This window comes from Lepidochelys kempii, chromosome 10 (assembly GCF_965140265.1).
Source record: "Lepidochelys kempii isolate rLepKem1 chromosome 10, rLepKem1.hap2, whole genome shotgun sequence".
NCBI lineage: Eukaryota > Metazoa > Chordata > Testudines > Cheloniidae > Lepidochelys > Lepidochelys kempii.
The window spans coordinates 33,174,178-33,188,291 of record NC_133265.1 but is presented as its reverse complement, the minus strand read 5'-3'; the positions used below and the strand labels follow the sequence as shown (position 1 = coordinate 33,188,291).

Here is a 14,114-nt window from a genome sequence, read left to right as displayed (position 1 = left end):
CAAACCATTTTAAATAATGGCAAGAGTGTATTTTTCCCTCATAATTTTCATTCTCTGAAATGGCTGAGCCATTTTCATTGAAATAGCAGGGGAGACCCAAACACCACAAAACCTAAAGGAGAGACCAAACCTGGAAAATTTCAGCCCAGAAGGTAAAAGTTCTAAGTTATAAGTAACTGCAAAAAGACCCTTCAGAATGGAGCCATTGGCTGCCTTAGCCATAGCTGTCGCCATGAGCTCCAGCCATAATGAAATGTTCAGCTGTTAGAGTGGGACTACTTCTACCATCCATCCTCCCTCCTTAGCAGCTGCTGTCACACAGGTACACTCCCAGGGAAACCCCTCTTCTCACATTCTCCATTGCAGTCAGCTTGCTTCTGATGGTGGTTTGAGTTCTCTTATCTCCATAGACCTCTCCGTATGCAAAGAAAATTTGCCTCTGTAGGTAGCAACGGCATCTGGGGACTGTTTAACCTTTACACTAGGGCTTTAAAACTGAACTAGAGTGTAGTCCAGCCACTGAGTGATTCCCAAGCGTATGAACACACAAGACAGGAACCAGTTCTTTCTGTCTGTCTGTCATAAGTCAGGGACTATTTTGCCATCAGTGAGATCTGACCAACCACAACTATCTCAGCAGTTACAGACCAGCAGCAATCATCCTGATCCTGCTTCTTTGGGACTTGGAAACAGAACTTCTGATGATCCCCAGGCAGACCCTGATGGAGAGCAGCAGTTTCTGTCTTGCAGCCAGAAGGATGTTCAGACTCTGGAGGACCTGGTGGAGCTGGCTGGAGAAGGACTTACTCTCACGCAGTGGAACATTGACGTTGACCACACTGGGGCAGTGAAGCAACTGAGTAAGTTCTGGCAGCCCTGTGAACTGATCCCTCAAATCACATCAGCTAAGTAGAACTGGGCCTGGTCAAAACTTGGATAGCAGAGGCTTGACCAGAGGCTGCAGGAAATAATAAAGGTGATTCAGTAGGTGGCACTTTTCCCACAGAATCATGAATGTGCCAAGCATGGTGTATGGGGCACTGTTCTGCGGCAGGTGCGAGCCTGGGAGACTGTCAACGTGACACTTTTTAAACTGACTTATTTTTCATACATCCCAGTTTGTATACAGTCCCTTTTAAACAGCATATCCTGAGTTTTATTTTTACAATGCCTTAAAAAGTGTTTTTCTGCTCTTCAGCTGATGCCCAGGAGGGTCTTTTGGACACATCTAAGAGCAATGCTAAAAATACCTGGCCCAGCCCTCCTCACCTCCCCCTTTTCTTTCCATGCACACCCCTCCCTGCTCATGTCTGTTGGCGGACACTGGCAGCACGCTCTTCCAGAGTCCATGGAAGGCCGTGATGTTTGTAAGCTTCTCCCAAAACAGAGCACAGTAGTGGTGTCATGCTGGAATGTGAGCCAGGAATTGCAACTGACCATCAGCAAAATAGTGAGGCTGACCATACACAAGGGAACTGTAACAGAAAACAGAATATTTCTTTCCCTCTCATCTCACAGTTATAGTCCCCTAAGGCAGTGGTCTCCAAAGTGGGGTGCGCAAGACGATCAATTGGGGGGCGCAGCAGGAGGAGCACCACTGGAGGGGGAAAAAAAAAGGGTGGGGGGGTGGCCCTGAGTCCCCTGGCCCGTGGAGGAGCAGGGCCAACCGCACAGCCAGTGGGTGGAAAGAAGCGGCACTTCCCCCTTCAAAGCCAGCTGGAGAGAAGTGGCACTTTGAAGGGGAAGGCGCCTCTTCTCTCCAGCCGCTGGCTGCACGGCTGCCCCTGAGTCCTCTGGCCCGTGCTCTCAGGGCCACATTCTGAAAGGGGCTTTAGAGCTGCAGGCCAGGACTGTGGGTCCCCGAGAGCCCTGAAGCCCCTAAAGCCCCTGTGTTCTGGGTGGCCCTGCCTGCTGGGGGGGACGGGGGGGGGACGGGGAGGAGCTCGCAGAATCTTGGCCATGGGGGTGGTGCTGCGCTGCACAGAGCCACCTGCACACCCCCCACACCCCTGCTCTGCACTTCCTGCCTGCCCCAGCCCTGAGCCTCCTCCCGCACCCCCACCCTGAGAGCCCCCCCACACCCTAACTCCCTCCCAGACCCCGCACCCCATCCTGAGTGCCTGCTGTATCACAAAGTGTTAAACCAAGGTTTTCAAAAATAATAAAGCACATTCAATCACATTGCTCTCACTAAAAATATTATTATTAATAATAACTTTTTTAGTGAGAGCAAAAAGGTTTTTTGTACTGTTAATAAATAAAATTAAAAATTATTTTAAAAATATTGTTTATTTCATCTTTATCTCATCGTTTTTTAATGTCTGTTTTTTGTGTGTTTTATTATTTACACAATATATTAGTACAGTAGTACATGTATATAATTTATACATAAATAAATATACATAGATTGGGGGTGCGTGCTCAAAAATTTTTTACTGATGGGGTGCATGATCAAAATCGTTTGGAGACCGCTGCCCTAAGGTTTTACTTAGAACAACAGCAGGTGCCAGATTTTCAGAGGGTGAAGTGATTTTCAAGTTGACAGTGGCCCTTGAAAACTGAGGATCTGGCCACTTGTCAGGAATGGTTATATTATGTATTTCCTGTGTCCCTATAAAGGAGAACTCAGTTAATAAATTGTGCCATCTCTGCATTTTCAACTGGGTGTAGTATTCTTCACTTCCTGTTGTGTAGCACTGCTGGGCATGTTAAACTGCAGCCATTGTCCATTTTGGAGGGGACTTCACTTTGCTAGTGATTGAAGTAATTCTCATGCATATATGTATTTTGGCTTGAGCCCTCTGAGATGAAAGGCATTAAATAGATGCTAATGAACTTGTACCAGTTTCTCCAGACTTAGGTTTCTTCCGCCACTCCCCGTTTTGTTCTGCACACCACACTTTGAAACCCCAGTCTCAGATTCACTCAGGATCCATGGTAGGTGGGTGCCGCCCACAGCCGAATGGGATTCAGACATCAGCAGCCCAGCCCAGAGGCTCACTGTTAAGTAAGGGAGAGGGAGGCTGACATGTCAGGACTAGTTCACGTGTGAGTGGGGGGCATCACAAGTTTGGGGTATCTGTCAAAGCACAGGTGCCATTAGGAATGTTTACGTTGCAGCTTGTCTTGCACAGAGGTTGTGTTTGAGTTTTGATTTGTATTTTCTTCCTTGAGGAGGAGAATCAGTGGCCAGCGACATTCCACTTAGTGGCTTTGTCCCTCCATCCAAGGTGAAAATGTGTCAGAGCGGCAGCCTTCACACAGTAAGGACTGAGCCTTGTTTAGTTCTTCTTATTTTTTTTTGTATTTTTACTGTTGTGTATTTCAGGGGTTGAAGGGCAGTGAAGCATACATATTAATTCATGTAAGAGCAGAAATACCTAGAGAGTGACACAAAATACATCCCTGTCTGTAGAAAAGGAAGAGGTGCCCTGAGGTCCCATCCTTCTGTGGTAGGGATCATCAGAAAAGGCAGCTGATGTCAACACACCCAGTGTCTCACTAATGCCCACAAAGAGGCCTGTGTATGTGACCAAGACTTTGTCCTACAGGGAAATGGAAAGATCTAAACTATGAGAACATTAGGTAAATATCCAGGTGATTTGTGTAAAGACAAGTGCCTTGTGTACAGGAGGTAATGCACTTAGTTTCTAAGCTTTTCAGGGCAGAAAACCATGTCTTCTTATCTGTCTATCCAGCACCTAGTTATATAAATAAAAATAAAGAGATGGGTTCCTACAGAGTCAGGCTGATTTACACTGAACTCACGCCATCTGGCATAAGAAGCTGCAGATGGGATGGAATGCTGGGAGATCTATGGATGATAAGCACTTTGTAAGAGCTCAGCACTATTATTACTCTCCAAGAAAATCTTTCTGTGGTACCCTGAGTCCGTAGGTGAACACATTTCAGAGAAGATAGCTGGATGGGTCGAAGTGTCCTTTGAGAGCTGCGGCCTGCCAGATTCTGCACTCCCACATGGTGCGCAGTGGTATGCAATCCCCAGGGGGTTTCCCATCAAGCCTGTAATGCTTCATCGATCACATTTAACCCCAGATGCAGGGACCTTGCCCTGCAGAATCATACTCAAGTTCCCACACTTGCAGTATATGTATAATTTTGTAGAGGTTTCTAATTCTTATCTTTGTTATCAAGATCATCCACTTTATGTAGTGGAAATTTGTTATCCTTTATTTATCTGGTGCACATGTCATGGCGTCTTGTGGATTTTCAGGCCAGATATATTTTGAATCCTTGAGGATGAAGACTTTTGTTTTTGGCTGATAGCATTAAGAGACTTCTGAAAGGAGTCCAGTCTCTTAGGGGTCAGTGGTAAGCTCTGGCATGTAATCTGTTGCGGGTTTGGGAGCCCCACTTCTCAGCCTGAGGTTCTCGCTGCAGAAACTCCAGCAGAAGTTCCAGTCTGAGACTGTGATCCTTTGGGGCGATCAAAAAATCCTTGAAGATCCAGTTCTCTATGTGCCCGGAATTAGAGCAAAGACAGAGGAGCTCAGGCTTCCTCACACTGCTCAGCCTCTGTGCCTCACGCCAGAGCCTTTTCTGTTTTATGCGGCAGTTCAGTTCTGTGGCATATTGCAGAACTTGGCCTTGCTGTTGATGCTGCTAGGAGCAGTGTGTGGGTTCTGTGATGTGAACAGCTGTCCACTCAGAACTGGATTGAGACCCAGCCACTCACTTTTGCCAGGCTACTGTACAGCCAGGAGAAGGTTTCTAGTGTGAATTCATTTCCCTTTTCCTCATTCATGATTTTAGCTGCAGCAGGAGAGCCGATCTTGGCTCCCTGCCCGGAATGTGGCACCAGTGTGTTTGGTTCGATGGCATTGTAAGGGAACATCTTGCCAAGAATAAGACAGCGAGAAACATCTGATTGGTTTCCAGCCTCTGCTTCCTGTCTTCCCCCTTCCTCCACGTTGCTGCCCAGACCCATGAAGCCTTCTCTAGCCAACCTAGCAAGTCCAGGAAGACTGTTTAGGATGTGCACTGATAGTTCAGTACTATGTAGTATCAGCCGCCCATGAGCACGTACTGTGTCAAATCAAATGTTGGTTTCCACAGTCCGCTGCAGAATACAGAAACTGCTAAAATAAATTAAAGAGCTGTGTTGTTGCAGATGGAGCTGCATCTCGCGCAGATGTCTATAGGAATAACATTGGCAGTTCCTCAAGCTACTACAGGTTAAAAATGTACCCGGTCTGTGACCAGTGCTTCAAGTGTAAGCTGATTCCTAGTTGGGTGGGGGAAGCCCCTCCAGTGTACAACTGACAAGATGAGGATTTTCACTTTCCTTCAAAGAACAGGCGGTGTCTGGTGGCCAGATATCAGACTAGTTGGATTCAGTCTCTTAAAGATCTGACTATCTGGGGCAGTTCCAAAGCTCCTAAAGGAGAAATGGACCATACGCTGTTTTCTTTTCCTTTGAATTTCATGCTAGTGAAAAGCACTGGTTTGGCAGCCTGGGTACTGAAATTCTCTAGCCTCAGAACAGGTGCAGCACAGGAGGTGGCAGGGCAAGTTTCCCTCACGTGATGCCCTGGCAGTGTGCCCCAGTCCTGACCCGGGGCACCATCACAAGCCATGTGAGGGAACTCAGTCTCCATGTCTGCCCTCTTCAGCCTGCCAGCGAGGGACCCTATTTCTGCTAATAGTAGGGGTGTTTTTAATGACAAGTGAGTAGGATTTTCAAAAGTGCCTGAGTGACTGGACAAACGCCTAAGGTCACTTAAGCACTTTTGAAAATCCCACCCAGTGTACCTATCCATTGGGAAACGGAGTGAGAACACAAGCCATGGAACACCCAGTTAGATGGTGACATCGCTCAGCTCAGATCAGTGTGAGCCAGACTACAATGAACTAGAGAAGAAAAGGCTCTGTATCCCATGATGCAGTCCCTGAGTCTTCCACTTTCCTTTGTGCCCTTTCCCATTATTCTGCATTCAGTTAAAATAATTCCAGGTAGACATTGCAACCAGAGAGGTGCTATAAATTAGCATGCTGATGTCGCTTGGGAAGGCCCTGTGTTGATATGCTTGTTGCATTGGTTGGGGATAGGTGCACCTCATGGCATGACTTTGTTTCTAGCTGCAGTACCAGTCAGAACAATTTCAGAAGTCTGCTCCAGCCTCACCTCCCAAGTTTGGCTTAGATGCTGAGTACATCCCAGTGAGCACTGCTTACCCACACTGCAGTCAGCCTGTGGGTCAAATTCTCTGCTGGAGTAAATGCAGCTGTTTGCCGCTATGTCTGCAGAGAATTTGGCCCAGTGTGTTTAAGGCCAGTTAAACTGAAGTCTCACTAAAATTGTCCTGTCTGCCAGAACAGGCAGGGTAACAAAGCTCAGCAGGAGGCATGACTCCAACTGCAGGGTAGTAACTCCGAAGGGAAAGCTTGATACTAGTTGCTTCTGAAATTCATTATTGTTGGCTTAGAAGTGAAATTTAATCGAGGACATGAATCATCACAAGGGGGAAAGCTAAATCCATCCAAACCTGGGCCCAGAGTACAGCAGCACTGACAAATTGGGTTATCCCCTCTGCCTTTGTTAGGGAAATGAATTACAGCGTTTTTCTCTCTCCTTCCTTCTTTGTTCTAGTCCTCACTCAGGTCGCTGGCTGTCGATTTCAGTGGAATGGTCAACAACCCCCATCTAAGTGATGTCCAGTTCCAGGTAGACAGTGGGGAAGTCCTTTATGCTCATATGTTTGTGCTTTATGCACGGTGCCCACAGCTGACTGAAGTCGTAAGTATGGCTGGAGGTGTTTGCTTTTGCATTTGTTTGCTGTGCTGCCTTCCTCTTCCTTCTGGCAGTGCTGCTGTCTCTGGGCGCAGCTGCCATGCGGTACTCTCCTCCTAACTAGGAGGGGATTGGCTCCAGTCTCTACAGAGAGTACTGCTTCAGAGTCAGGAGCAGGTGCTAAAGCCTGGTGCAGAAGACACTTCTGACCCAGCTGTGAATTGCAGCCACCCGCCCCTCCCCGCAGGCAGGTAGCAAGAGTCCTGTGGTGTTGTCAAAGAGAGTGCGTGGCAGTTTGCTTGAAGGAGTGAGGGGGATGGTAGACGCAGCAATCTGCCAGCAGTTTATATGGGAGGGTATCTATCTAACTATATGTTTGCCCTCTGGATTTCCATAGCCTCCCACCCCACACAAGCCTAGGCTAGTGTGTCCTGATGGGTACATCTGTCATGCCCTTCTCCTAGAGCTGAGCTTGGGTGACACATGAAATCCAGGGACTAGACTGTGGAGAGTCTAGCTATGCCTGTGCGTGACCTTTATGAGGGTCGGTCTCCACCCGTCCCCCAGAGTAGAAACCATTTCCCTGTACAAGGCCTCTCCTCCCACAGTTGCCATTGCGCTAACAGTGCTGAACAGAACTTCTCACCAAGGACAGTGAAATGCTCCTCACGCTCCCCAGCAGGGTGTGCAGTCGAGCAGCCCACAATACATCCTCAATAGCATCCCACCAGTGCAGTGTGACGGGCCCTGAGTCTAGGATCTGAACCCTAGGTCGTAGTACCAAGAGCTGCCACCAGCATCTGAACACATTTTGAGTTTCCTTAAATGTTGTTAACTCAGAGGCACCTGTACGCCCTGAGACCCCTTTGTAAATGGAGTTAGGAGACTGAGGTCATGGTTTAGCCCCATGCACACTCCCAACATCACTGATCCATAGCCCAACCCTGCAACCCTTTCTTACCTGAGTAGTCCTCATTAATTACTTGTGTGCATAGGAACTACTTGTGTGCATAATGGTTGTAGGATCCGTCCCCTACGTGATGTGTTTAATCCCTTCTGTGTGGATCGTTTCCCTTTTCTGCAGTGTGGTGTTTTCCATTTAGTCTCTCTGTTGGCCAGGGGCGTGTTGTAAGAGCCAGGTCTTGCAATTTTCAGAGATCTTGAGCCACCGGGAGTTAACAGAGGAATCAGAAGCAACTGGGAGCCTGTGTTTTCTGTTTGGCTATTTCTACACTTGGAGTTGGGGGATTGATTCCCAGCTTGCATAGGCAAACTCATGCTAGCTCTTGAGGAGCTAGTGCACTAAATATAGTAGTGTAGTCATAGTACCGTGGGTGGTGGTGAGCAGCAGCACGGCTAGCGGCCAAGAGTACAAGTCTGTGGGGTCTGAGAGGGTTTTTACTCGGGCAGCTGGCCCATGCTTCCACTCACTGCTACCCTTGCTACTGCAACTACACTGCTGTTTTAGCATGCTAGCTCAATAAGAGCTAGCGTGAGTATTTCTGCACAAGCTGGGAATCACAGCCCTAGCTCTAAGTGTTAGATGTAGCTTTTGGGTGACATTCAGTACCATAAGAGAGAATCTCAGATACTGCAGTAGATGCTAGGGGTGGACAGGGTGGAAGCATCCCAGCAAGAGAGGGGAGCAGGGTGGATCCATGTGGGTGCAGCGGGTATGATTCAGGTTGCGAAGGATATGGGAAAAGCTGATCAGTCCCTCCTTTCTGTGCTGTCCCATAACTGGAAAGCAAGAGGCTGCTCAATGCAACCCATGATTGGTAAATTTAGAACCAATCCAAGGAAACTTTTCTTTATCCAGCATATAGTCAGCCTATGCAGTTCACTGCTCTGGAAGGTACTGGATTTAGAAAGGGGCTGGATAAGGTTATGACTGATGTGTGGCAGTTATACAGAAGGATCATATGGCTGTAGGGGTTAGGAGGAACACTCCCCCGCCCCCATAAAGAGCATTGCGTCTTTGACTTTTTTAGCTTTCCTCTGAAGTCTCAGGTACTGACTACTGCCAGAGTCCAGATGAGGATTTGGTGGATGAAAGGTCTGATCTGCTGTGGGCATTCTGGGGCTGATCCCCCTGCGCCCCTCTCTTGCTGACAAATGACCCTGCTTTGGCTGTTTGATTCTTTTCACTCTCAGGTTCACGGTGAAGGTTTCTTAGTGGAAGAGGATGGGAATTTGCAGACCCGTCGAGTGCTGCTGAGTGAAGTGACGGTCGAGGCAGCCCGTGCATTTCTGCAGTACCTTTATGCAGCTGATACCAGTATCCCTGCCGAGGTGCTCTCTGATGTGGGAGCTCTTGCCATCAGGTGTGTATGCTGCTGTCTAGTCACTTACACAGTGAGATTTATTTAGGGTCCCAGCCTGGGAATTTACACCCAAGTTTCTGCAGAGGTGACTCCCCCAGGCTGCATTGGTTTAGGTGAAGTCCTTTCAGTTCAGATGGTCAGTGTTTTACAGTTTTCCTGCACACATCTAGCCTGCCATCTTCATTCCTGGCCTGAGTGGCTACAACTAACTTTTTAGTTCTCTGTGTACGTTTCCAGTGTGACCATTGTCACAAAAGTGTCACTCCCCTCATCTTCCCACTGGGTGTATCTGCCAAGTTACACCTGTCAGCACAGGCCCATTATAGTCTGGGGGAGAACAAGCCATTCCATTCTGTCCCAAGTGTCCTCAGCAGCATTTGATTCCATGGTCTCTGTTGTTGCTGCTGGTGGCGATCTAATAATAGTTAGAGAACCTCAGATGAAAGACATACTAAGCACTTCACTAAGTATAGTTAGTTAATCCCCAGAAGACCTGCTGAGAGAAGATCAATACTGTGTGTAACACTACCTTGCGCTATCAGCCTTACTGTCATTTCGTGACTCTAAGTGCACTTCAGAAATAATCCTTAAAAAACAGACAGATTCAAGGGATTCTGTCAACTTAAAAATCACCCCTCTGAAAATGTGGACCTGTTAGTTTTACAATTAACACCTAATGACTCGGAGTGAAAGAAGTGAAAGAAAAACATATTCTATATTTTCTGTGCATTCATGGTACTTTCCTCCGTACCAACAACTAGTCAGTCAGTTTCCCCTGACGTTTGTATATTCCTTCGCAGTAGTGAGACAGAAACAGATTTTTAAAAACGGGAAAAAAGTATGATTCTAAAACCACAAAAATGGACACAGGGAAGGTGTAAAACTTGACCTTTTGACTGAGTAAATTTCAAATTGATTGTGTCCCGCTAAGGAAACTGCATCTAATTTGCAAGGACACATTCACAAACCAGGCCCTAGTTCTTATGCCTAGTGAGCGGCAGGAGAGATAGGTGGAAACAGAGCAGACTGTGGGTTGGAGTTGCAATGTAGCTACAGCAAGGCTGATGAGTTTGCATGGATGTTGTATGTCCGATTGATGGAATGTATCAAGCATATTTTCTAAGCCTATCAGTTTGACTGAGGCTCTGTCCTTGATACCTGACCTTCTGCCCCTTTTTGCAGTGTGGCAAATTTAGACCCTTGAGAGCATTAAATGTTCTCTGCTTTGAGGGGTGCTATACTGAGCCTACTAGCTTCTCTTTCAGGGAGAAGCTGCTCAGACATCAGAGCCTTCTTAGCAAAGGAGTCCATGATGGAGGCAGAAACACAAGAAGTGTAATCATAATGGTCCTGCTCCTTGGGAGGGCTCTTGGTTTGCCTCTTGATTTTGTCTGCGGTGCTAGGAATTTTAATTCCAGCCATGTAAAGTCTTTTACCTTTAAATATAAGCTTTAAGGAGTGGGACTAGTGCTTTCGGGTATCAGCTGGGAAAGGGGATTCTGAATAATAAAGTTAGGTTTGAGCTGATGCACCTAATGGAAATGAGACACATGATTCTTGTAAGGAAATCTGCTGAGGATGCTGGTGAACCAGCTAACTGGCGGAGGAAAAACAATAACCTTCCATTGTATCATTGCAGGTTTGGTGTGAGTGAACTGATTTCTATATGTGGAAACAGCCCTGGGGAGAAGGAGGAGCATGCTGGGGTAGACTCAGGAGATGAACTTTTCTCCGTGGGGGAAGAAGAGAATTGTGAGAACAGAGCTGAGAACTTCCAGGAGCTCTTGAGGTCAATGTGGATAGATGAAGATGAGGAAGAAGTAGCTTTGCTGAAACCTGAAGACCAGGAAGAGGAAGACAATGAGAAAGTGGATGAGCAGGAACTGGAGGAAATTTATGAGTTTGTTGCCACTCAGCGAAAGATTGTTCGAGATGAAGCAGAGGTGGAGGAAGGCACAGGCAGATGCACTTACAGTGAAACAGAGGAGGCCCAAAATGTGAACCGACAGACTGAGGATGAAGAGGTGGTGGTGTGTGAATCTCCCTCAACAAGCAGCAAGATTAAAGAATGGAAGGAAAATTTTGGCCTGGGAAGATCCAGCTGTGAATCACCTGGGCAAGAAAAGAAAATCCTAGGTATAAGTAGGAGTGAGAACATGAGCATTACACGAATTGCGCCTGTGCACTTGCAGGGTAAGCCTTGTGAGTGTGGTGACGTTTCGGCTTCCCATGGTGGAGCCTCTGATGAAAGAGAGGGCTGTCGGAGAATGCCCAAAGTAGTGAAGGTTTCTAGATTCTCTCAGATTTCACAAGGTGAAGAAGAGGATGATGCCTGGGAAAAACTGTTCCCTAGTTGCCAACACAATGATGCTGACCTCAGTAAAAGTTATGATCCCATGTTTTCCGCAACCCAAGGGGAACGTTGTGAGCCTTCTCCACTAAATGAAGCCAACAAAGAGTCAGGAGAGATTTCCAGTGGAACACCTGTTGAGGTTAATAATCCACCTGTTCACCATCAGTCACAGAAAGACCTCCTGTCAGTTAGGAGTGATTTGTGTAGCAGTCCTCTTATCAACCCTTCCTCACCAGTTTTGCCAGCTGTTGGTTCATCACCTATGTCTCCAGAATCAAATAGGACATTTTCCAGAGTATCCACAGAAATTTCTCCTGTATCAGCACCAAAGCAAAAGCAAAATAAAGGACTCTTTCAGTCTGATGGTGCATCCTTCCAAAAAGCCAGCGAACGGAATGATGATTCAGGACTTGAGAAGATCATAAAGAACACACTTTCTCCAGCAAAGTCTCCCTGCATTGATTTAAAAAAGCAAAAACATGTCCCAACTTGCTCATCGTTGGTCCTCACAACTCAGAATACTGCTTCTCATGTGAACCAAGAGGCTGAAGTTATTCTTTTGCTGGATTCTGATGAAGAAATGGAGTTAGAACAAATGAAGGAGAAATCAGATTCTGAACCTTCCCTGAGGGAAATGGAAATCTCCAGGCGATTGGATTGTAACTGTAAGAAAGTGGAGCAAGAGCACGAGGTACCAAACTCTGGACCTGTTTCAGTTGCTGACATTGCAATACACCAGAGACCATTTCAAGTGTCACTAGGAAGTCAAGACAAGGTGCACAGTGAGAATGCTGTAAAGCTGTCAGGAAAGATGTCTCTTAACAACCAGGTTGGGACCTGTATTGATAGCAGACTGAATTTGAGCCATGAGGAGAGCTCTAACATGGACACCTCATGGTTGGTGCCAGACACACCTCTTCTTACCAGAAGCAGGAACTGCTCAACACAGACCCAGGCAACAAGTTTGAGTTGTTTCAGGAGTCAAGGGTCTAAGCACAGGACTAAAGCTTTATTGGTAAATAATAGTGACCATAAACAAGCTGGGGAAGCTATGAAGATTCCAGAGATAACTTCAGATCTGTTACTTGCAACTTCCTCACAAAAACATTTGCTTACAGAGTACTCCTCAGTCAGCAAAAAAACCTCTCCTGGAAGCCCTTTAGGTCACTTTTGGAAGGATTCTCTGCGAGTTTCTCCAGCTCCACTCTCACCTGCCTGTGTTCGTGTGAAAGAGAAGTCTTCAGAAAACCTGTCTTCACCCAAACAAGGCCTTCCATGCCGTGAGCTGTCTTTGGAGAATAAAACAGACATTAGTGTGGTTGAGGTAGAGGACAGTGAGGAGGAAAAGGAGGTGGCTCTGCTCCATTCAAGTGGCAGCTTCCTGCTTGGTGATGAGCCACCAATTCCAGTTGATGACGACTGCTGGAGTGTCGAACATCTGTCACCAATCAAAGATAACAACAAGGTGCTTGAGGGGGTGGACTGGGCAAATACCAGCAGTCTCATCCACGGAGAAAGTGGCTTTCAGCACGACCAATGGAAGAGTCCAACCAGAGCCCTGGAAATTACAGGTAGCACTCCTCTTCGAGGAAATCCTGTTGGTAATAGAAAGACCTTGCTCTGTCATGAAGAGAGTCCTATTGAGGCACATTCTTCAGTGAGCAATAGGCTACGTTTTTTGAACTCGAAAGTCTGTGATGAGTGGGATGAAGATGAAGTCCCCGAGATTCTTCCTCTCACACAGAGGGTGTCAGCTGCAGCAGCTGCCCAGAATACCCAGCCCCTAAAGACTCCTGGTAAGTACTTGTATGAATCCTAGAAACATTGCAATGAATTGTGCTGTTTTCATTTGAACTTGTCACTCTGTCTGTAGTTCACCTTGTTGTGTTCAGGTGGTTCGCCTGCTGGTCTGACATGATTTTCAAGGCCAGGTGCCAAAGAGGTAGTGTCACCTTCACAGTTCCTCGTTGCTAGGTAGGGGGTTCCACCTGACACTCAGTATTATTGGAATAGAAAAAGTGTTTTTGTGTTTCATTCACATTGTTTGTTTCATGAGTCCCATTCCTCAGGGAGGTTTCTGCAGTGAGCGATATCAAGGTCACAATACAGGTGGGTTTTTTATCTAAATCCTACTGGATGCTTGGCTGCTGTGGGTATGGTTTGGTATCAGTATGATCCTTACTGTTCAAACACTGTGTGACCCTTCCGTTAACAGCACGTGAGGCCTTCAGACCAGCTACTTTGTCAGTAGAGCAGTTGCAGTTGTCTTTCTTTTTACGCATATGAATGTGGCACTCAAGAAATTGGGAGATTTATAGCACTGGCAAGCTCTAGGCAGCCTGCAGATGGGCGTCATGCAAGCTTTCCTTTAAAGCTCAGACAGTGCCCCTCAGTCCTGACCTGCAGCCCCAGTTCTGGGCCCCTTCCCAGAGGCTCTCATAATACACCCAAATCTTGACCTGTGAATGGGGAAATAGTATGAACTATGGATATGAGCGGGAGGTTGGGCTCTTCCCATCTCTGACACCGACTCACTGTGTGATTTGGGCAGCAACTTCACATCTCTGTGCTTCAGCTTAAATATCTATACACGTGACCTGACACTTGCCTCTCTGCATTGCTGGAGAGCTTATTTGATTACAGTTTTTAAATCTCTGTAGACTGATGTAGCTCCTTCTGTCCAGGA

General features: G+C 46.9%; 1 protein-coding gene across 4 annotated transcripts in view; it reads left to right on the top strand.

Annotated features, from left to right (window-relative positions):
* SLX4 (SLX4 structure-specific endonuclease subunit) overlaps positions 1-14,114 on the top strand; it is a 36,587-nt gene that overhangs the window by 19,956 nt on the left and 2,517 nt on the right. For 3 of the 4 annotated variants that reach the window (XM_073362751.1, XM_073362752.1, XM_073362754.1), the window contains 5 exons: positions 638-860; positions 3,175-3,263; positions 6,611-6,757; positions 8,906-9,075; positions 10,715-13,224. In XM_073362751.1, coding sequence (XP_073218852.1) covers positions 638-860; positions 3,175-3,263; positions 6,611-6,757; positions 8,906-9,075; positions 10,715-13,224 — 3,139 coding nt within the window. The remainder of the gene's footprint in view (positions 1-637; positions 861-3,174; positions 3,264-6,610; positions 6,758-8,905; positions 9,076-10,714; positions 13,225-14,114) is intronic. The other variant, XM_073362753.1, reaches the window with a different exon arrangement.